Source organism: Sinocyclocheilus grahami, unplaced genomic scaffold (genome assembly GCF_001515645.1).
Source record: "Sinocyclocheilus grahami isolate Dianchi unplaced genomic scaffold, SAMN03320097.WGS_v1.1 scaffold207.1, whole genome shotgun sequence".
NCBI lineage: Eukaryota > Metazoa > Chordata > Actinopteri > Cypriniformes > Cyprinidae > Sinocyclocheilus > Sinocyclocheilus grahami.
This window is the reverse complement of record NW_015505386.1, coordinates 222338-246431: the sequence shown is the minus strand read 5'-3', so window position 1 is coordinate 246431 and position 24094 is coordinate 222338. Positions and strand designations below refer to the sequence as shown.

The window sequence follows — 24094 nt, the reverse complement described above, 5'->3', positions numbered from 1 at the left end:
ATATTCCCTGATTTTATTACATTTTATTGAATGTCTGACGGTGTCGACAAAAAGTGGGGACGCAACTTTAAAATCTTATGAAACATGCATGTCATTAAAAAACAACAACATTGCTTTGATAGAAGATATTATCAAGTGTTGCTTTTGATAAAACAAGCTCTTTTTCATCATTAAAAAAACATTTATATCCATTTTACTGCATTTGAATGATCGAACCCTTCTCTGTGGACACACTGTTTTAGACGTAGGACATTAAGAAACACAGATTTGGTATAATAATGAGAAAATTAAAATGAAGGTGATAATTGTGTTAAATACATTCTATTATTAATCCCTCATGACATTTAAAATTAAAAATATTTTTATTTTTTTAAAGCTAATAGCAGTTACCCTTGCTAGACCCGTTTTGTCCCACGTCTCAAGAATGACTGAGCTACGTAGTTTGAATAGCTGTTTTATGGCGCCATCATGTGGCTGACAGTGGTATCACAACAAACACTTTATAGTACGTTGATTTATGACTATAAATAAGCATGTTGCTCTGTGTCCAGCAAAATGAGGACATCCTAAAGAGAAAGTCTATTTCATAGTTTCATAGTAATTGTTATGTGGACAATATGAAAGGTCTTGTACTTTTGTAAACCCCGCCTTCTTCGTCGAGGAGCCAATCAAAATGCTCAATCCAGCGTTCTGTTTATTTTGACAACGAAGCCCCGCCTTCAAATCAACGGCTCGCTCTTCATAGATTTAATGCTGCATAATTAATGAATCCTTCGCCTTTGTTGTAGCGTGTTAGGGGTTTTCCTGCAAGAAAAGTTCAAGATTCTCACTCTAGAATACAAAAGCCTGGCACAATTCGCTTTGTACTTGAATATTTAAGTGGAAAGTGAAATAAAACTAGTCGCGTGGAGTGAGCCGTTTTGGCAGAGCTCGAGCAGCACAACGCGAGTTGAAGATTGGGACAACAACAAAAGTAAAAGCAACCTGGACCTTTGAGCTAACTTAAATGCATTTGACAAAGAGCAGGTGAGAAGTCCATGTTTGCCTCGTCGCTTGGTGATGGAAGGACTCTGCAAGAAAAGTTCAAGATTCTCACTCTAGAATACAAAAGCCTGGCACAATTCGCTTTGTACTTGAATATTTAAGTGGAAAGTGAAATAAAACTAGTCGCGTGGAGTGAGCCGGTTTGGCAGAGCTCGAGCAGCACAACGCGAGTTGAAGATTGGGACAACAACAAAAGTAAAAGCAACCTGGACCTTTGAGCTAACTTAAATGCATTTGACAAAGAGCAGGTGAGAAGTCCATGTTTGCCTCGTCGCTTGGTGATGGAAGGACTGGCTGGTGGTGTTAGTTTGTGTGCTGTTCTCAAGGCAACAGTCTGAAGTTCATGCATTCACATGAAGAGCGCTGCTTTTGCCCTGGAAGACAGTGATAATGTTCAAGGTAAGCAATGCTAAAACACTACAGTCAGGGGAGCTTTGCATGTTAAAGTTCCTCATAACAGATTGCATGTCTCAAACAGTATTTGTGTTTCACTGCTGAATAGCGTGCATACTCGCAACTGTCCTTGCTCCTGATCAACAGGTTAAACCTCCTTCTGCTCGTTAGTCAAGTTGTACAAGTGTGTTGTACCTATAACTAAGAAACAAGAGCTTCCTATATAACATATAAAAACATATAATACTAATAAATGAATTATACATTTTATATAGTATTTATATTTCAGAACCATACTATATTATACATGATATAGTATATACATGGCTCTGAAATGTAATAATAAAGCATATCCAAAGGCGTATATAAAATGCCTTTGGATATGCTTTATTATTATTTATTATAGTATGTAATGAAATACAACATATGTGATGTGATATCTAATTTTATTGGTTAATTATTAGAATTCATTGCAGCCTTATATGATATTTTATAATTATTATTATGGGTGTACAATTTATTATATTTATATTAATTTAATATGAAAAAAAGCAAAAAATTTGATTCAAATTCATGTTGTTTATCAACTACCCAGTTGTTGTTTATTTCAATGTTTTGCAGTTGTTTATAATTATACATAACATAAATAAAAGCGAAAAACTAAACATCTTATGAGTTTTTTCTATTTTTAATCAAGGACTTTACATGCATGAATCTGCGTATGTTTATTTCACATGGGATATGAACTAGAATAAGTGATTTATAGATCTGAAGTACATTTCTTACTGAAAAAATGTTGAAAGATGATACAGAACAGAACATTTTTCAGAACACAAATATTTGTCCTCAGACCCTGTGGATCTTCTTCGTCCTTAAGGAGCTTTAGAGCTCACTGTTCGTCTTATTAATCCTGTTCAGCTCTGTCTGTGTGTGGGGGCATTGTAATGTAGGTAAGGCTATTAAGTACAGTAACAGTGAACGATCTATATATAGGATGCGTGTGGCTTTTGGCTGAGCTCACCACAGGCTCGCTGAATGGATGGTGGAGATTTAGACAAGCGTTTAATTAAGGTTTGCTGCAGAACGCACTGCACTCAGGAGATTAGCAGACTCCCTCGGCGACTACATTTGTGTTCACGCAGGCGGAGGATGCTGACAGATTGCTACGGTTTGTGTGTCGCAACAAACAAAAGTTACATCCACACAAATAGGTCTGCTACACACAGGACGTGACGACATGAGATATCCATTCTTGTAGTTATTAAGAAATTACAAGAATGTGTGTGCTTGTCTTTTCAGGGTCACTTGCAATTTTTCAGAATATGACTAGCTCATGTCTTAGACCCAAAGCACTTGTTTTGATTTTAAAAATGACAAGTATGCACAGCTATGCTCTGGATGTGGCAGCGACACAATTTAAGGCTCGTAAACCTAATTTAGTTTGGTTTAAAATGGAACATTGCTTTTTTTATAAAAGGGGCTTTTGTTATGAAAGTTCTTTTCCAGCTATTCAGCTTTGCTATATGAAGCTGTGTTCTGAATGCTGATTGGCTGTTCTTAGAATGATGCTTTGATGCCTAAAGACGGGCAGTGCATGGCAGAGATTGTTGTTGTGTGGTCACCATGGTGACCAAGGGCCCTGTGAAGGTTGTGGGTTGTTTTCTAGATGAAACATCTACTACATACGATTCACCTCCTAGACTATTGTTTACTTATTGTTTAATATGACAAGTAAAAAAATGGTGTGAGGGGGCAATCTTGATGTCAAAATCTTAATGTTTGCATGCAACTTGAGGTAGAATAGTGTTTTATAATTGTAGTGATTAAGAATTTAGTACATCTAAAAAAATATATATATATATATATATATCTGCTGTTTTTAAGTTTACGCTCTGTTGCTTTCTCTCGGGGCTTATGAAGCAGGCGAAGAACTGCATTATTTATTCAGATGTTTTGTGGTTCCACTTGAGAGCATCTGTTTACAGACTTTGCATAGACTTTCATCATGCTCAATTAGCACTGAGCTACGGTACATGAATGACAGCATTAATTAGACTATTTTTAAGAGTTACGCAGACGCTTAAGGGTATGTTCACTAAGAACGAATCTCTTTAGTCACCTTCTCCTTCAGCTTGAATTGATTTATTATCTGTTAATGTTGCTGTAAACAGTTGATAATTATTTATCTTTGATGTAATTAGTTTTGTGAAATGTTTTCCATCTCATGAAAGGTTATTGGTAATGCATAAGTTGATCAATGACAATGATAAAATATGATATTTCTGTGTTTTTCAGGTCATGTTAAATCACCTTGATGACCCTTGAGTGGACATTACGCAGGCTGTTCATAAAACATTCATAAATGGTCAGCTGCTAGAGATGACATCAATATCAATGTTGAGCTGCAGGTGGTATAGGAGCTCAAGGTGGAATAAAGGAGAGCGATAAAGAGCCAGGTAATGGAGCGGAGTAGAGGTGGTAACACCGCAGGGGTTCTGGTGTGGACACCAGCCCCAGCATACTTCTCTCCCTCAAGCCCAGATGGGTCGGACTTCAGCTGGGATGAAGAACCAGATGAGGACTTTCAAAGCCAGATGGATGAGAATGGCATCATTGGTCTGGCAGAGAGTCAAGGGCAGCAGGAGGTGAGGACATCAGAGATGTTTGATTGATATCTGCCCATTTATTGGTCATTTAGAGCAGTCTCACCAGGGCTCTTCATCAGAAGAATCTCATTACACTTAAAAACACTTGCCAGAGTTCAACTGTATTTAATTAGAAACATTTAATCAATTTATATGCCCTGGTTCTAGATTAATGGTGCTTTTTAAAACTTGCAACTGTTTAATAACCATCTCATGATTGTGTCAATCAGGAACGAGAGGAGGAGATTGCAGAAGACCTGTTGTGGGATGTGAAGACCCCTGAGCCTGAGCATGGGCCACCACCTGCACTAGAGGAGATAAGCTGTCACCTGAGTGAGCTGCTGGACTCTGAGCCGCTCTCTCAGGCCACTGGAGATGACTGCCGCTCTCCATCTCTGCGTAAGGGCTCACATTTTAAGTTTTGTGTAAAGGGATAATTTATCCATAGATACACTACCGTTCTTGAAAGGGATAGTTCACCCAAAAATGAAAATTCTGTCATTATTTACTCACCCTCATGTCGTTCCAAACCCGTAAGACCTTCGTTCATCTTCGAAACACAAATTAAGATATTTTTGATGCATTCCGAGATAGGGCTGCACGATATATCGCATCCGCGATAGTCACATCGCAGGATGTGCAATGTTTAGTAGCCTATACTGAGTGTTATATTTATACTGATCGTTTTCTTTGCTCACACACAGACACGTGTCACCGGACACGTCATGTCGCGCCGCAATAAAGTCTGTCTGCACTGGACGCGACAAAGCGACCTTTGCACATCATCTGAACTGTGTGTCAGTACATCATAAATAGAACGCGGCATCAGTTTACTGTCGGGGATTTGTCGTGTCGCGCTGCGCCACATCCAGTGTAGACCGCATCACTGCTCACGTCCAGGGTAGACAAAGTGAGAGTCACGCAGATGCACATGAACTCTGAATTCCATTCACTTCCGTGTCTGTTAAAGGGATAGTTCACCCAAAAATGAAAATGTTGACATTAATTACTCACCCTAATGTTGTTCCAAACCCTCCCATAGACAGCAAGGGTCCTTACACGATCAAGGCCCAGAAACATAATCCATGTGACATCAGCGGTTCAACCGTAATTTTACAAAGCTACAAGAATACTTTTTGTGTGCAAAAGAAAAAGAAGAAAAAAAGACTTTATTCAACAATTCGTCTCCTCCGGGTTTTTTTTTTCTTTTGCGCACAAAAAGTATTCTTGTAGCTTTGTTCAGCTTTGACATCACAGGAATACATTACATGTAAAATAAATAGAAAAACAATTGCAATACTATTTCACAATGTTACCGTTTTTACTGTATTTTTTTATCAAATACTGTAAATGCAGGCTTGGTGAGTGAAAGAGACAAAAAAAAAAGGGATAGTTCACCCAAAAATGAAAATGTTGACATTAATTACTCACCCTAATGTTGTTCCAAACCCTCCCATAGACAGCAAGGGTCCTTACACGATCAAGGCCCAGAAACATAATCCATGTGACATCAGCGGTTCAACCGTAATTTTACAAAGCTACAAGAATACTTTTTGTGTGCAAAAGAAAAAGAAGAAAAAAAGACTTTATTCAACAATTCGTCTCCTCCGGGGTTTTTTTTCTTTTGCGCACAAAAAGTATTCTTGTAGCTTTGTTCAGCTTTGACATCACAGGAATACATTACATGTAAAATAAATAGAAAAACAATTGCAATACTATTTCACAATGTTACCGTTTTTACTGTATTTTTTATCAAATACTGTAAATGCAGGCTTGGTGAGTGAAAGAGACAAAAAAAATTTAACGACCCCAAACTGTTAAATGGTAGTATAAGTATCATAAAAATATTCCATATGGTCTAAAAGGTTTTCATTCACTTTCTCTCTTTTTTTTTAGAGGAAGAACACAAAACAAAAGATGACCGAAGTGTTTTGTTGGAAGATTGGACTGAAGATGAGGACAGTACAGGGAGTCCAACAATCCACAGTCACAAATTAAACTCTTTCCCGCAGAGAGAGACGGTGCTAGACATGACTGATGAGGAAACAGAAGAGAAAGAAACGTGTGAAGATGCTCAGAGATTCATGGATCAAACATTTCCGGTCACAGAAGAGATGGCATCTATGTTTGAAAGGGTGAAGAGCTGTGATTACAGTGAGATCTCTGAAAATATTCAAATTTCAGGAATCCCAGAGCATTCTGAGCAAAGTGATTCTGAGGAACTTGAGGAAACCAATGGGCAATTTCTGCCAGTCTCGCATCGTATCTCACGAAACGCTTCTAATCCCATCAGTTTTCCCCATTTGTCCTCAGAGGAACTGATGAATAACTGTGGAATTGAAGCTGAGATTTTTCCAGAGGCAGACATTAGGGCAGAGTCGTCTCTTAGAACCCCTAAAACATACCACACGGTTAGATCAAAAGGGGAGGAGATTAAACACAAGATTACACCTCAAACTTCAGCCAGAAGCCCTGTAATAAAAATCAGACTTGGAAAAACACACCAAGATGGTATGAGTGGAGAAAAAGTAGGGCTACACTGTCCTAATCACAATCTGCAGCCTCCAACGCCCTCTCCCAGAAAAACAAACCCAGCTTCCTGTGACGATCAGGTTTCCATTCCAGCGCAGTGCATTTCTAAAGCAAGCGTCTCCCCCTCAGAGCGTTCGCCACCTCCTACACCTCACCGGTCTTCAGCAATAAAGAACCACAAAACCTCTCACACTGATCCAGATGACGTCAGGTGAAATGAAAAATACACAAATTCATTATTTGATTAATGTGACCCGTGATTTGTAAATGAGTTCACCCCTAATTAAAATACGTTTTTACTTATCAATATACAATATATAAATCTCTCTGTAAATAATATAAAAAATTATATAAAAAATACATGTACGTATTAAATATTATATATTTATATAAAATACAGTAAACTTAGAATGTGATTAGTCCATACTGAGTATTTACTTAAACATAGAATGTGAGTAGTCCATACTTAGTCCAATTTAGCATTATTTTTGAACTGATTATTGATGTATATGTATTCTTAGGAAAGGACAGCTGAGTCACCCTTTACCTGATTTCTCCAAAGTGGAGCCGAGGGTACGCTTCCCGAAAAAGAGTGGATACAAACCTCCTAAAAGCCGTCAACCTCCTCATGATAGAACATCACACCCGGATCTTCCTGTAGTGTTCAAGTCCCCTGCTGAGATTGTGAGAGAGGTCCTTTTGAGCAGCTCTGATAGGTCTCCAGGAAGCCCCTCCATCAGTGGGGCCCACAAGCGTCTGCACAGCACAGTACCAGAGGAGTTCCGCTGCCCCCAGCAGGCCAGCACACTGATGCAGCAGCTGCAGGTATATAAGAAGTAAATCATGAACATACTGTTTAAAGTGAAATGCTAGTATACTATTTACTGCATAGTGTACAGTTGGTAAGATTTTTTTTTTAATGTTTTTTGTGTCTCTTATGCTCACATAAAATACAAAAAACACATTGTGAAATAATTTTGTAATGTCATTTATTTCTGTGATATAAAAGTTGAATTTTCAGAAGCCGTTGCTCCAGTGTCACATGACTCTTCAGAAATTATTCTAAAATGCTTTGCTTTTGCTTAATATGTTTGTGGATACTGTTATTATTTTTTCAGGCTTCTTTGAATGGAGAGTTCAAAAGAACAGAATTTATTTGGAATAGAAATCATTTGTAACATGATAAATGACTTTACTGTCAATTTTGATCAATTTAATGCATCTTTGCTGAATAAAAAATATTAATATTTCTTAAATATTAAATATTAATTTCGTAATTTAAAAAAAAGATATACTAACCCCAAACTTTTGAACCAAGTGTATACTGTGAAAGCAAATCAAACCATATGCATTATGCAACAACAAACATTTTAAACAGTAATATTCTACATATTTTACATATTTGCAAAATTAGTATGAGCTGTTAAAATGGTGGTTGATATTCGAGAGGGAATTAGAGAGGGAAGTTTAAATTGAATTGCATTGTGGGATACAGTTTCCCTTTGCAGTGTGCACTATGTTTTGACAAATTTTATTTGTTTATTTTAATGTAGGGAGTGTAGCGTTACAAACATTGACACTCAAAATTATGCTGATTTATCCAAGAGGCTAAAAGATGAAGCCATCTGTTATGTTTCTTTATCTATGTCTTTTCATTAGCTCAATAGAATGATTTCTGAAGGATCACGTGACACTGAAGACAGGAGTAATGATGATGAAAATTCAGCTTTACCATCACAGGAACAAATGACATTTGTCAACACACACAAACACACACACACACACACATATATATATACACATATATATGAAGCGTTCAGATGCAAAAGAGTTCAGATGCAAAAGCCTCTAAGTACGTCTGATGTTTTTCTTTAAAATTACCATTTCTTTCTGGCTACTATGTATAGGTTTCTATGCAAGTACTGGTACTTCTGAATGGGTTGGGGCTGGGATTTTGCGCATTTGAAGTGAAAGTACTTGATGAACATATACTATGTGTGGAGAGCATTCACTCAGTATTGTTATCTAATTTTTGACCAAGATGGCTTTTAGAGGCTTTTACATTGGAACTTTTCATATATATATATTTATTAACAAAATATTTTAGTTTGTCTTTTATATTTTTTTCATTCGATCAGATAAGATTTTAAGCTGTCATATGGTCAAGTTACAACGTGCCCCTCAGATGTTACAATGTGTTCCACCTACGGGGCATGTTGTCACATTTCACTTCCATTTTTTGAGGGTAAATAAAGAAAAACGTATACACCAATTATGAAACAAAGCGACATAATTGTACTAGACAAGTGTAAAATTACTGTGGATAAAAAAAAAAAATATATATATATTTATATAAATATATATATTATTATATAACTATATATATAATTCCCCCCAATTTCAGGTTTTCCAGGAATGTTTTAACTTCAACTACTTAAATTAAAATAAAAATTGCACATAGCACATCCTCACATCTGTCTCCATGTCAGGCTAGGTTTCCGTTAACAAGGTTCCTCTTAACCCCTGCCATACACACATTCACCTTTGATTAGCATAAGTCAAACCTCTGAGAACATGTGACCACGTAGAGGAAGATGCACACAAAAAAAGAAGAATTTGTGTGAGAAGAACATATTTTTTTCTCTCCCCCCCCCCCCCCCCCCCTCTCTCTCTTTTTCCCAGGAGGACTATAACAGGCTGCTTACCAAGTATGCAGAAGCTGAAAATACTATCGATCGACTTCGCCTTGAAGCAAAGGTTGGCTTCACAGACTGTGTTTATGGTTTTATGCTTTTTTCCCTTCATCTGAAGGTTGACGTGAATTCAGTGCCATACTCGTATCAGCAGGCCTGTCTCCTTTCTGCTTGTGCTCTGATGTCGGTGAGAGCTATTTTTAGACTCCTCAGGCTGAGTCAACACAATATAAATGCAGAATCTCTTTTGTGGCCGCCATAATCACAGCCCTCAGTTTAGCAGCGCCACCGTATTCAAGCACAAGCTCATTTTCAAACTCTGATTGTAATGTTTTTCTCTGATGAAAGGGCTTACCTCAGATGACAAAGCGTTTTAGAGAAACACTAGCAAACAAACTGAGACAATAAGCAGTGTACATATAAAAGCATTACTTGTACAAATCATTATATTATTTGCATACTAGTTTATGAACACAAAGGTTTTTTTACACATTTAATGCACAAATTGTTGCTAAAACACAGTAATTCCGCATTTTTTCAAATAATTTCCTTTAAAAGGAATTGAATGCAGCACATTATCTATGCTTTTTTCCCTTCATCTGAAGGTTGACGTGAATTCAGTGCCATACTCGTATCAGCAGGCCTGTCTCCTTTCTGCTTGTGCTCTGATGTCGGTGAGAGCTATTTTTAGACTCCTCAGGCTGAGTCAACACAATATAAATGCAGAATCTCTTTTGTGGCCGCCATAATCACAGCCCTCAGTTTAGCAGTGCCACCGTATTCAAGCACAAGCTCATTTTCAAACTCTGATTGTAATGTTTTTCTCTGATGAAAGGGCTTACCTCAGACGACAAAGCGTTTTAGAGAAACACTAGCAAACAAACTGAGACAATAAGCAGTGTACATATAAAAGTATTACTTGTACAAATCATTATATTATTTGCATACTAGTTTATGAACACAAAGGTTTTTTTACACATTTAATGCACAAATTGTTGCTAAAACACAGTAATTCCGCATTTTTTCAAATAATTTCCTTTAAAAGGAATTGAATGCAACACATTATCTATGAAAAAAACTGAGAATGATATATTTAAACTGATTAAATATTTATATCGATTCACAGCCTAATTGGCATTATCAATTATTTTGATGAAATGAGCTCTGTTTATTTGTCTGAGAAGGTCATACATTGCTTCAGTGTAGAAAACAGTTAGTAAACACAGAATGGTGTCAAATGACATAGTGACCTGAAACAATTCTGTGCCTGAGCCATCAACAGGATTAAAAAAGGATGTGATGTCATGTCTACCTTCGCTTTTACATAAGAAGTCAGCGTTACACGGTGTGAAATTACTAATGGTGCATACATTTTCACTGATTTTACAGAGCAACGTTGGTAATTATTTAAAGGTGACATAACATGAAAATCAAATTTTCCAGGTTTTAAGTGCTATAATCAGGTCCCCAGTGCATCTACCAAACAAGGAAACGTGAAAAAGATTAACCCAGTAACTTTGTTTAGGTAAGCCTTTTTCTGCAAGCGTCTGAGAAAACGAGCGCGTCTGATTTCGCTCCCTTGGTGACATGGCAAAGGGATCTCATTATAATATTACCGCCCCTTAATCTGCACGTTTACACCCACGGTGCCGTCATTTTGATTTCACAAGCGACAACGGTGTACCAGTCCTAGAGTCTGGAGGAAGGGTGGAGAAGCTCATAGCCCAAGTTGCTTGAAGTCCAGTGTTAAGTTTTCACAGTCTGTGATGATTTGGGGTGCAATGTCATCTGCTGGTGTTGGTCCATTGTGTTTTTTGAAAACCAACGTCACTGCACCCGTTTACCAAGAAATTTTGGAGCACTTCATGCTTCCTTCTGCTGACCAGCTTTTTGAAGATGCTGATTTCATTTTCCAGCAGGATTTGGCACCTGCCCACACTGCCAAAAGCACCAAAAGTTGGTTAAATGACCATGGTGTTGGTGTGCTTGACTGGCCAGCAAACTCACCAGACCTGAATCCCATAGAGAATCTATGGGGTTTTGTCAAGAGGAAAATGAGAAACAAGAGACCAAAAAATGCAGATGAGCTGAAGGCCACTGTCAAAGAAACCTGGGCTTCCATACCACCTCAGCAGTGCCACAAACTGATCACCTCCATGCCACGCCGAATTGAGGCAGTAATTAAAGCAAAAGGAGCCCCTACCAAGTATTGAGTACATGTACAGTAAATGAACATACTTTCCAGAAGGCCAACAATTCACTAAAAAATTTTTTTTTATTGGTCTTGTTGAGATAGTGAATTGGTGGGTTTTTGTTAAATGTGAGCCAAAATCATCACAATTAAAAGAACCAAAGACTTAAACTACTTCAGTCGGTGTGCATTGAATTTATTTAATACACGAGTTTCACAATTTGAGTTGAATTACTGAAATAAATGAACTTTTCCACGACATTCTAATTTATTGAGATGCACCTGTATGTCTCTTTTAATGTAGCTAATTTTAGGCTATTTTTCTGTTCGGTTTTACATCTCCAGCTGCATTTTCTCTAATGCTCATTAAGTTCTTCCCCCACATGCCCTGGCCATCTGCCTCTGCTTTAACAGGCACAACAGCTTGAGATAAACAGGGTTCATTCACTTGAATCCCTTATTGAACTACTTAGTTGTAGTTTCTTATTTATGTGGGAATAGGTGTGGGTGATAAATGATAAAACTCTAGAAATGGAAATGCCCTTTCCAATCACTTGAAATTCAGACAGAAATATATAGCATTTATTTTATGTAGGGTAGTGGTCAACAAGTCAAACACTTCTCATAAATGACAATATTCTCAATATAAATGAGAATATTTATTCTCATAAATGACAATATTCTCAATATAAATGAGAATATTTATTCTCATAAATGACAATATTAAATGATCATCTTCATATATATTAAGTACAGCAGATTTTGGGAAAAAAAAGTAATAATAAATAAAACATTTATTTTGCGTACCCCATGTGAAAATTGTAAGCATAGGCTGGTAAAACTGCTAATTGAGATCTGATCATCTGCTTCTAGTATTGATCCTGTAATAATATTGATTGTGTTCGAAAATGGGTGATTTTATTCAAAAGACACAGAGGTCATGTTGAGGTTGTGTTCAGTATGATTTAGTGTCTTGGAGACTTGTCAAGAGGCGACAGTCATTCGACCTCCATTAGATTTAAGTCACGATTGTGTGTGTGTGTGTGTGTGTGTGTGTGTGTGGGTGGTGAAGTGCATGGATATCAGCCTATTGACATTGTGTTTTCAGTGCGTTTCTCTAGCCATTGTCTTATCGGTAAGTCCAGCAGTGGAAAAAAACATTAAATGGCCTGTTTTATGAGCCCTTTATTGTACATGAGTCTCCTCTGTGCTCCTTTGTGGTTCAAGTCACTAGCCTGCAGTAAATCTGAGGGTCTGTCACATGGGCGGGCAAAACAGGGCTGTATTTCTCTGATGGTCTCAGCATCAACACAATAGATGCATGGTGACACAGTCCTTATGTTCTTCACACTATATATTGGGAAACAGAAATTGTTTGTGATACTTAAAATCAGATGTCACCAATTATAAAATAAACACTTTTTTTCCACATTTAACTTTTTTAGTCCTAAAGGTACAGTCTACCATGTAAACATGCATTTAAATAGATTTTATATAGAGCACAGGGTTGACTTGAATGTGTTCACACAAGACTCTTATTGATTTTCTAGCATTACAAGACATTATGCATAGTGATGGGCCTGTGGATTGTTGGCAAAGTAGATTTTTCAGACAGATGGTTGCTGATTTCTTTGTAATTTTTTGGCCCTTTGACCATCAACTCATTATTGTTGTGTATGTGCTATGTGTTTTCAGGTTGGTCTCTGTTCTGAACCCCCAAAACCCAGTACAGCTATCCTGTCAGGTGTTATTCAGGAAGCGTCAAAGGTCATAACGCTCAGTTTTCCTCAAGCGCAGAGGGCAGAGTTCGGCGCAGGCTCTGCTCACCTGTTCCAGCAGAGGGATCACTCGGGTACATCACACTGACACTTTAAAACTGTGTGCTTGTATTGTGTATTTAATCACACAATTATCATACACACAAGACTCTTATTGATTTTCTAGCATTACAAGACATTATGCATAGTAATGGGCCTGTGGATTGTTGGCAAAGTAGATTTTTCAGACAGATGGTTGCTGATTTCTTTGTAATTTTTTGGCCCTTTGACCATCAACTCATTATTGTTGTGTATGTGCTATGTGTTTTCAGGTAGGTCTCTGTTCTGAACCCCCAAAACCCAGTACAGCTATCCTGTCAGGTGTTATTCAGGAAGCGTCAAAGGTCATAACCCTCAGTTTTCCTCAAGCGCAGAGGGCAGAGTTCGGCGCAGGCTCTGCTCACCTGTTCCAGCAGAGGGATCACTCGGGTACATCACACTGACACTTTAAAACTGTGTGCTTGTATTGTGTATTTAATCACACAATTATCATTCTCAAACATATATTCTGTAAATAGTTTTCTTGGCTGATTTCTTTTTTGTAGTAATTCAACAAAATTATATATATATATATATATATATATATATATATACATACACATAGTGGAATATATATTCCAGTGTTATTTTTGCAAGCTGTGGACTTTGAATTGGTTTTCTGAGGTTTTATTGACGTCTTTCCACAATTGAAACTCTGATTGAGCGATTGCAAGGCATGATACATTTCACTAAGTTGTACTTTTTCTTTCAACATATCTTCTGATGTTTATTCATGTGTATTTTGTGATATTATTTTACATTTACATTGTAAATGTAAACGCTTTTATCCAAAGCGACTTACAAATGAGGATAATGGAAGCATCAAAAATCAACAAAAGAGCAATTATTTGCAAGTGCTATAACAAGTTTCAGTTAGCTTAACGCAGTACACGTAGCAAGGTTTTTTTGTATTATATAATAAAGAAAAAGAAAAAGAATGGAGCAAGCTAGTGTTAGAGGCCTTTTTTGCTTTTGTTAATTGTATAATAAATAAAATAAATACAAAAAGATTAGAGAAGCTAGTGTTAGGTTTTTTTTTTTTTTTTTGAAGAAAACAAGCAGTTAGTAAATGAGTAGAGTGCAAGTATAAAAGGGATACGTTTTTTTTAAAGAATAGAATTAGAATAGAGTGTGCTAGAGTTAGAGGGAATACTATAAGGAAGCAGTCTGTGACATATTAAAAAGCATCAAAACCACATTTATGCTTGAATTTGATGCCTTGCATCAAATTTTAAATAAAAATGAAATTTCATAACTGTTTTATAATCTCTTCTAAATGACTTTGCAGTCAAACTGAACAATTTTGTTAAATCATCTCAAAATTGCTTTATTCACATTGTAGAAAACTGCAGAAAAACACCAACTCGTCCTTCCTCTGTGAACTCGGTCAGCTCGAGGAGGTCTGGATCTCTCACTGCAAACCACCTAACAGAGACTCTGACCAAACAAACTCAAAGATTTCAGCTACAGGTACTTTAAAATAAGCAGTTTTAACTTTATTCAATGACCGTCATTATGTCAAAATTCATATTAACAGGCATTTTATTTTAACAGCAGTGCTGTGAACCCTTAATCTTTTTTTTCTTTGTTTTTTCAGGTTGATGCTTTTGAGGCACTTCTAAAGAATGGGAAGCTCAAGTCCTGTGAACAGATAAAGGTATGCTGACGCTTTTCTAAAAATGTGAATTTTTTTTTTAAAGACATGAAGTCAGACTGACTCTGAACTGACTCATCTACAGGGTCTCTCCACACTGGCACAGGGGCAGGAGTCTCTTGAACATGCTTACCTAGATGCACGAGCCCAGTATCAGATGCAGCAGCAGCAGAGAAAAGGCAAGCATGTCACCTTTGACCCAGACAGGTAGACTCTTTTTATGTGCATGTATAAATACACTACTATTCCAAAATTATTTGAAATGAATACTTTTAAGTGACAATAAAGACATAATGTTACTAAATTGTTGTATTTTGTTGCTGATGCAAATATTGACAAAGCTGTGTTTGCTGTGCTGCTGGTTTGTAGTACTTCTATTCATACTGTGTGTTTGTGTGTGAGACAGGGACCTAGAAGGTCAGATCTTCAGGTCAGGGATGCGATTGGAGGAGCTGAAGGAGTGGCTGGACCAAGCAGAACAGAACAAACCCATTTCTGAACCTACTTTAAACCCTCCTACAGATGTGCTCTGTGTGTCCATGCTGGAGACCGAACCTCTGCCTGAGGTGCCTCAGACTTAACCTCCAAACTTCACTAAACTTTGACCTCACAGATCTAAAGAACAGAAGTGTACTGATTTCCCCCTTCCTTCTTTCTCAGAGCCCACTGTCTGCTGTCCATCCTGAGGCTTGTGTTGGTGTGGAGGTTAGTTCAGTTAGCGGAGAGAGTGATGCAGACGGAGAGGAGGAAGAAGAGATCCTCCCATTTCTTCTTCATCCCATCCATGTCAAACACCAGCGAGTAGAGAGAGACTTCAGTAAGCTCGTGGACTGGTGAGTGACCGTTGACCAGCATATGTAAGAACAAACAGCTTTACATGTCAAGCTCAATCTCTTGTTGTTTTTATACCCAGCTATCAGAGTTTTAAAGAGCTGCCTGGGATGCTGGACCCAACTGTGACTTTAAAGAGCCATGACTTGCTTTATTTTGGAGACTCTGCTTCTCTTGGGAATACAAGTGTAACGGACAGACAACAACACAGGATTTTTAATGAGAAAAAGACGACGACATCTGCTCAGCAGTGAGTCATGAGCCTATTTTACATCAGCTTTACAAATGTTTAGTTTAGTAAATGGTTGGCAACTTAAGGCAGTAAAGAATAGGATGAGTGAACATTAGGTATGTTAGCAATATGTCAGAGAAGAGAGGGATATTATATGTTTGTGAGTGCCTGATCTTCTCCAGTAATCTGTGAATAATTATTTCATTATTTAATCATCACTGTGATTGGGCCATACTAACAAACCTTGAGAGAAATGACACTTCTTGGCTGATAAGCCCTGCCCATTTTGAAAGTGTTATTTTATTATTGTTAATATAGTATTGTAGTATTTATTTCCATTTTTATTTTTTTGTATTAACATTTTTTTATTCATAAAAAAAGTTATATATATTTTTTTTTCTTATTTTATTATCACATTTTTTATTCAGTGTTTTTTTAATTTCTTTTATTTCAGGTTTAGAGTAGTTATTTTCAGTTTCAATTAATTTTAGGACCATCTGAAACTAAACAAAATGTATAAATGTTCCTTTGGCAACTAACTGAAATAAAGCAAAATATTTTTTTCTGTTTTGTTTTAGTTGACATTTATTTTATTATTATTATTTGATTTAAGTGAACGCATCAGTTTTAGTTTATAACACTGTTTAGAAACTCCTCTTCGTATTAACATTCTACCAGCTTATTCTAATTCTGTGATAGAAAGTTATTTGTCACAGACATCATAATGATATTTCTGTGTTTGTGATCTAAACATCAGCTATATGTTGTTATCAGGTTTAATAAGGTAATTGAGGGTGCCAGCAGTTCAGTCCACTCCACCATTATCAACACCTGGCTGTTTGCGCTCTCATTCATCTCTCCATTCTCTCTTTCTTTAGGCAGGCAGCAGCAGATTGTGTCCCTCCCTCCGGCCCATCTGTCAGGTCACAGGTGTGTGACTCTATGGAAACTCACCTAGAGGCTCTTTGCCACTCCTCGGTGTTGCCAGGGCAACCGGGCAGGGAAAGGAAAATAGCAGGAAACAGGAAAACTCAAAGCAGTAGCCTGACCAGCCTGGCAGAGAGCACAGAACCCAGAACTATGGGTTTAAAAGCAAAGGCTAAGACTGTCAGAGCATCTCCTCTGGTCAGTGACTGCTTTATTTGTGATGAACAACACTATATATCATATCTAAAGGATTATTACTTTATGTGCATGAATAATAGTTTTAATTTTATTTTAGTAGAGTTCTTACTTGTATTTTTAACATTGTAGGATTGGGTTAAGTCTCCAGAGACAGACAGTGGCTTTATGGGCTCTGAGAGTCAGCTCACTCCTGCAGTACACAGTCCTCTCCAGCAGAGGGCAGTGGCGAGGTATGAAGCACCTTCACTTGATAAAGCACTTCGAATTTGATCCTGTGACCCATAATTAAATAAGAAACCACTGAAATATAATGTGTTAGAGGTGCTTCTGCTCATACTTAGGGTTAGGGACTCATCCTGCACTATTTGTGCCTGATACCTCAAATCTTACGGCTCATTGAGGAGAGACGTGCTTTACGTATGAAACTTACAATTTTCCACCTGATGATAAAATAGGAGACAAGATCAACAAAAACCATACATTTTTCAGAAAATATAAAAATCTGTTTGTCTTTGCTGTCTTAGGGAATTTATATACAGTACCTTTATATTTTCCTCTTTTTGATGTCTTCTCCAGTTCCATCGGGCCGTCTGGCCCGCGTGTGAACACAGAAAGACCAGAGTCTGCTCCTCCTGCTAGACAGCCTTTTGCCATCTCCCCCACTCAATCACAACCCTCTCCAAATACCCAAGGAGAACACCTCACCAAGTCTGAAGGATGCATGGGTCCTGTGAGGAGGAGAAGAGGGGAGGAAATGTGTTCTTCTTCCAGCCTTACTCCCTCATTATCCCCCATTCATTGGCCCAATAGCACCCTCCTGCCCTGGCCGAGCAGCCTGACCAGCCAATCAGAGCATGGGAGTGATCAGGGTGGGTGTAGGTTTGACATTTCAAATGAAAAACGTGTATATATATAATGTGTATGTAATCATGAGTATCTTGAACTAACTGAATAATACTTTCACATGCTTTACAGCATTTATTAACCTAATGTTAATTTCTTAATATACAATACTAAAAAAATTAAAAATTTCAGGCTTGATAAATTAACATAATTTATTTTTAATCTAAATGAACAATCAACAATAGTATATCAATTAACATTAACCTAAAATAATAAATAAAATGAATAATAAAAATAATACATAAAATTGGAAATATATCAACATTAGATAATAATTTAGTTTTTTTTAATGAATCCAGGTTGAGGTTAATGATAACTTACGTCCTATTGTCTATATATATATACATTTAGTTGCATAACAAAATGAAACGCTTTTGAAAATTCAACCCTGAATCATTTAGAGCAAATGTAGTGTTTTTTGCTCTTTCATAATATTTCATGGTATTTATGGCTACTTGCCATAAAAATAGCCAAGGAAGCTGGCATGGCAGTAAAACACCAACCAACCATAAAAATATCTTGTCTTGAATAATGCTGATGTTTGAACCCATCATTAATACTGGTCCTGAATTTCTCTTGTCATCCTTTTTCTCTCTCTGCATCCTGCTTATACTCTTCTTTCCTCAGTCCGTTTCTTATCAGGGGATGAGAAATCACAGGATGGCCAGTACCCACAACCAGCCAATCAGCAGCTCCGCTCTCACAGAAGCCCTTCCCTCCATGTGCCTAATCACCACGGTGACCACCTCAAAGCCCAAAGTTCCATTCAGCTAACAAATCAGCAGTGAGTTTCCAAAAAGCTGACATGGCCACTGCAGCACAAACAAGCAGAGATTTATGGCTGCTCTTTTGAGCCAGGGCTTTACTGTAAAGGAGTTCTGGGAAAAACTCCAGTGGTATTAAGTGGTCTCTATGAAATAATTTTTCACTTCACGGCAGCCAGAGTTCCATCTGGATAATTAGATTTATTTTTCATTCTTTCCTTTCTGTGATTCAGCAGGAGTTTGTCTGTCAAATAGACTAGCTGAAGAGTGCACTGGTATGTATTCAGCTCCGCATCAAGAGACCAGCATTAATCACCATTAGCTATTAATAAAACAGTAACCCTCTGTGTGTATTTGATGATTAAAATATTCACCTACCCACATCCACACACCCACCACTTCTTGCAGTGCCTGTAACGCTCTTTTTGCTCCGCACTGGAATGGTTATTTCTAAACCCTGTTTTGATCTTAACTCTAACAGAGAAGCAAAACATGACTTGGGACTTTTGAACATGACTCGGCTTGCTAAGTTGCTAGCTCACTCTGTGTTTTTACGCTCAAAATTATTAAATTTTTAAATAAATTAAAAATTTTATTTATTTCTGTTGACAAATCTGAATTTTTTCCAGCCTTTACTCCAGTCTTCTGTGTCACATGATCTTTCTGAAATCATTCTAAAAAGCCTATTTTTGTGCTTAAGAAACATTTATGATTATTAATAATGTTGAGAACAGTAGAGCAGATTAATATTTTGGTGGAAACTGTGATATACTTTTTTCAGGATTCTTTGACTTACAAAAAGTTCAAAAACAGCATGTATTTAAAAAATACATTTTATAACATTATCTATTATAAAATATCTTTACTGTCACTTGATCAATTCAATGTTTAAAAAAAATTGTAGTGTACCCATAAACCCACACTTAAAATACCCTGTTGTTTTTCCTTTGTTGCAACACCTGATGTATAAACAACTAATAGCATGAAAAAGCCAGAACTGACTTCCAGATACACTTTTTTTTTTTTTATCTGATTTTAATTACATCCGTTTTGTTCTTTCTTCAGATTACAAAAAATGCCTTTTAAATGCTGTTTATGTGTTTCAGAGAGGCTCTTCGATCTCTACAGCAAGAAGTGAACCGATTGAAAGAGAGACTAGAGGGAAATCTGAGACTCTCCAAACCTACCAGTCCTGTCAGAGTGCCCTCTTCTGCCACAGAAGATACCAGGGATCAGGCTTCCCCACAGACCACAAGGTACCGGAAATCTATGATCTTAGACTGTCCAAAATTATGTGTGTTACCTAAAACTTTTAAGTCATAAAAGTGATTTTATTATGTTCCTTATTTATTAGGTCTTCAGACAGGAGAAGGCAGCAGAAAGAGAGAGGGAGGAATGGAGAACAAGAGAGAGGAAACTCGCCAAGATCCGCATCTTTACCTCGACATCGGCCTCAAACTGATCCAAGTACGTTTAGCTCCATGTTAATCTTTTGAAGTTACAGTAGAATACATAAGGAGGCAAACAGATTTTCTTAACGGTCCTAAATGACACTTGGATGCAATGTTGTTTGAATCTGTAATTACTTTTTCGCCCTGTGTCTTATTAACCCTTTAGCGACTAATTCGGAGCTTGTCCAATCTGAGCCACGACCATCAACTTTAAGACATGTCCTGATGTCCCCTATGACATCACGAGGAAGAGGACAAACCAGAGGATTTGGAAGTCACAAAGAGGACAGTACATGTAAGAAAAGACCTCATAATTCAGCATAAATTACCAGTTTTCGTATGGTGGTCATGAACACATTGTGGTCATTTTAATTAAACATTAGCAGGCAGATCTGACAATAGAGATGAAACCGAATCAAGCCGAGGACCAGAACCTGCCTGCCCACATTGCATGTCAGACCGCACTGGTTCCTTGACACGTAAGCAAGCATCTTACCTCCATCATGATAATGGGGTTTAAAATTTACTGAGCTTACATTTCATAAATTATCCTCCTGTCCTTTACACTATTAATTAAAGGTCCAGTGAGGAGTAGGAGCTCTTCACATCTCTCACAGCCTTCCTGCAGCCATTGCCCATTGTGTGGTGCATTACAAGCCAATAAAAGGGCCTCTCAACCAGGTTTGACACATCATCTACAAACTTTTTTTTTACAGTGTGTCCAGAAAATGTAAAATATTCACCTAATACAACTTTTATCACCAAGAATCATGTTGACCCCTTATATGAGTGTTTATTTAGCCAATCAGGAGCCAGTCTCCACCCCCAGAGGGAGTCGGCCAATGAGATCCTCCTTACAGAGGGACAGAGGAGGTGTGAATGTGGCTCCTCCCCCCAAAGTTCTGGGAGGTGTTCCAGTTGTCCCATATGTGCCCGTCTATCCTTCAACTCTGTGAGTACCTCGGGATAAAGTGGCCATTAGCTTAATTTACTTGCTTCTTCCTCTCCAGCTGCTTTGATCAATGAATCAGGCTCTAAAAATGTATGAGAACAACTTCCTCTGTCGATGAGTTTTGCAGGCTTGATTAAAACTCGTCTGAGACCGCTGTGAAAGTCTGGGATTCAAAATCTAATTTGACCATGGAGGGAAACAAAGTTTTAGGATTTCAAAAATGCAAAACAAAAAACATTGTGATGTAAAATGAAGAAATAATTAGAAGATAATGACAAATTAAAATAAAATATCAGATTCGTCAGATTTCAGATAATTCTGATTCATGATCCAAATTATTCTGAAATTCAAGCTTTGAATTAATTTTTCACTTGTGTTGATAATATACTATGGAAGCCTGTTTAAAGTAAAGTCAGAATTGCGTGATATAAACTCGCAATTGCGAGACATACTCACAATTCTAGAAAAGAAGTCAGAACTGCGAGATATAAATAAAAACATTTAATAAATAATAAAAAAAATAAAATAAAATGCGACTTTTTATCTCACAATTCTGACTTTTTTTTTCTCAGAATTGTGATTATAAACTGAATTTATAACTGCGAGTTATAAAGTCAGAATTGCGAGACAAAAGAAGTCAGAACTGCTAATATGTTCTCAGAATTGCAAATTTACATCTCACAATTCTGACTTTATAACTCGCAATTGCTAGAAAAAGAGTCAGAATTGCGAGATATAAACTCGCAATTCGGAGAAAAAAAAGTCAGAATTGTGAGATAAAAAGTCGCATTTTTTATTTTTATTTTTTTCTTCCCCGTGGTGGAAATGGGCTTCCATAATATGCAATAATTTGTTGATGGAATGAAGTTTCTAGAATAAAAAAGTAAAGCATAAGTATTTTCTACAGTGGCCTCAGACATTTGAACCCTACTGTATATTATTATTTTTAAATAACATTTTTATTTAATAATTTATTTTTATTCAATTTAATAATAGCATTTATTTGAAATGGAAAATTTTTGCAATTTTTGCAAATTTTTTTTTACTATCACTATACTGTCTTGCTGAATAAAAGTTAATTTCTTAAAAAAAAAAAAAAGTCTTACCCCGATCTTTTGAATGGTAGTATAAATATTATATATTTCTATAATATTTATATTACATAATACTATTCATATAATTATTATATATTTCTTTAATTTAAAGAAAATATATTTCTTAAATTTTTTTTAACAATTAGTTTTAAGTAACATACAACTAACTCCTCTGGTGTCACTGTCCACATCAGACTGAGCGCTCTGTGTCCTTTTCCCACAGTTACTTCTCCGGTCCTGTGACGTCACAGGCCTACTCACAACCCTTTAACATCTCAGTCAGTCCTGTCAGAGATGAGAGGCCAGGGGTCAGAGGTCATCGCAGACGATCGGTCTCTTTGGACCATCAGCAGCACACTCTAGACAGCTCTCTGACCCGTGCCATCACGGCAGCTAAAAACATGAGAGAGGTCTCGCATCGCATGGCTCACTCTCTGACCTCAGGACTGCACAGCAGTAGCTTCCTCACCTCATCCTGCACCTACTGACATCAGCGTTTACATCTGTTCATTTAGCAGACGCTTTTATCCAAAGCGACATTTATTCATTTTTATTAGTTTACAAAAACAACTGTTTTTCTCGTAGTGGTGTGACTGATGCAGACATGCAATGCTGCAGTGGAAAATGATGGAAAATGTGAGATGTCTCAGGTGTGCTGTAGCTACTGTTAGAGCTGATAGCTGCATTATGGCAGCTTAAACATTCTAAGTTTGTACATACAGTGACCCCTAAAAATATTAGACCAATCTTAGGCCACACTTAAAGATGTATACATTTTAGGTTTTAAAAAACCATAAATATACTGTTCAAAATGGAGTTTACATTAGAACATGTTTATAGCTGTGATGAAATACACTATGCTAGGGCACCTGTGTGAATTTGAGGACTTCATATATCCACTAAAAGCATTTGTTTTGGAGAGTCAGTTGTCTGTTTTTTGTTACATAATGCCAAGACATTAATGCATGTTTAAGTGTGGTTTAAATGTCCAAATACTTTTGGGTCCACTGTAGTACACCTTTTTCTGGAAAATCCAAATAATGTAACAGATTTATATGTACTTTCACAGTGTGAAGGTGAACCGGTTTTGTTTATAAATCTGTCAGTGACAGGTTTTTAAATCTTCATTTTTTTCTAATAGGGAGAAAATGGGTATAGTGCTACTCTAGAGTTTTTATTTATATTACCATACTTTTGTGCTGTATTTGTTTACTTAGAATTTCCAAACGGCATAACCTTTTTAATGTAAAGGCATGTGTGACATGGTTTTCTACCCCACAGTCAAAATAAGCAGTTTGATTGAGTGGAGTATATAGAGTCCAGCATACTTTAAGTCCTAGAAGAGTCTGTAGCAGCATTGAGGTCAGTGTGAAAAGAACAGCATGCATTTCACGTTGTGGAAACAAAAACGGATTAGTTATTAGTGTAAGTTTTTATAGGTTATGCAATATTGATTATTTTGGGCATCACCTGGTTAGGCAAATTTAATTAATTATAATGTTTCTGTCATGTGTTTTGTATTTATAGAGCTGTACTTTTATACTATATTTACTACTATAAATGTTTCTATAATATTTGACAAGGTGTGTGATGTTGCCATATTTCCTTACAGCTATTTCACCAAGATTCATTTTTCTCAAGATAAAGGACTGGACCTTCTCTTGACCTTCCTGTAGCTGCAAATCTGTGTTGAGAGCCAGCTAGTATATCACGTAGTCAGAAACTAGTGATCAA

General features: G+C 36.9%; 1 protein-coding gene across 3 annotated transcripts; it reads left to right on the top strand.

Annotated features, from left to right (window-relative positions):
* Window positions 1-1090: 1090 nt before the first annotated feature.
* On the top strand, window positions 1091-23820 carry akna (AT-hook transcription factor). 3 transcript variants are annotated; one of them, XM_016286152.1, is made up of 24 exons: window positions 1091-1443; window positions 3733-4082; window positions 4313-4481; window positions 5979-6825; window positions 7136-7439; window positions 9297-9371; window positions 13194-13350; window positions 14697-14824; window positions 14952-15011; window positions 15094-15215; window positions 15415-15574; window positions 15669-15841; window positions 15922-16089; window positions 16950-17196; window positions 17326-17426; window positions 17773-18065; window positions 18727-18883; window positions 19970-20119; window positions 20218-20330; window positions 20481-20609; window positions 20701-20793; window positions 20894-20995; window positions 21116-21266; window positions 22584-23820. In XM_016286152.1, exons 2-24 carry the CDS (start codon window positions 3897-3899, stop codon window positions 22846-22848), a joined length of 4350 nt encoding a protein of 1449 aa, XP_016141638.1. In that variant the 5' UTR covers window positions 1091-1443; window positions 3733-3896; the 3' UTR covers window positions 22849-23820. The 3 variants fall into 3 exon arrangements, with proteins under 3 accessions (XP_016141638.1, XP_016141637.1, XP_016141639.1); XM_016286151.1 differs by having other exon boundaries at window positions 20698-20793; XM_016286153.1 differs by lacking the exons at window positions 1091-1443; window positions 3733-4082 and having other exon boundaries at window positions 4365-4481; window positions 6095-6825; window positions 20698-20793.
* Window positions 23821-24094: the final 274 nt, after the last annotated feature.

What these genes read in the sequence shown, in the direction of transcription:
- akna (XM_016286151.1), top strand. Translation starts at nt 3,897, where the DNA reads ATGGAGCGGAGTAGAGGTGGTAACACCGCAGGGGTTCTGGTGTGGACA. An exon ending in GTCACCTTTGACCCAGACAG is followed by an intron (nt 15,216 to 15,414) that starts GTAGACTCTTTT and finishes TGTGTGAGACAG; the next exon opens with GGACCTAGAAGGTCAGATCT. An exon ending in ATTCAGCTAACAAATCAGCA is followed by an intron (nt 18,884 to 19,969) that starts GTGAGTTTCCAA and finishes TATGTGTTTCAG; the next exon opens with AGAGGCTCTTCGATCTCTAC.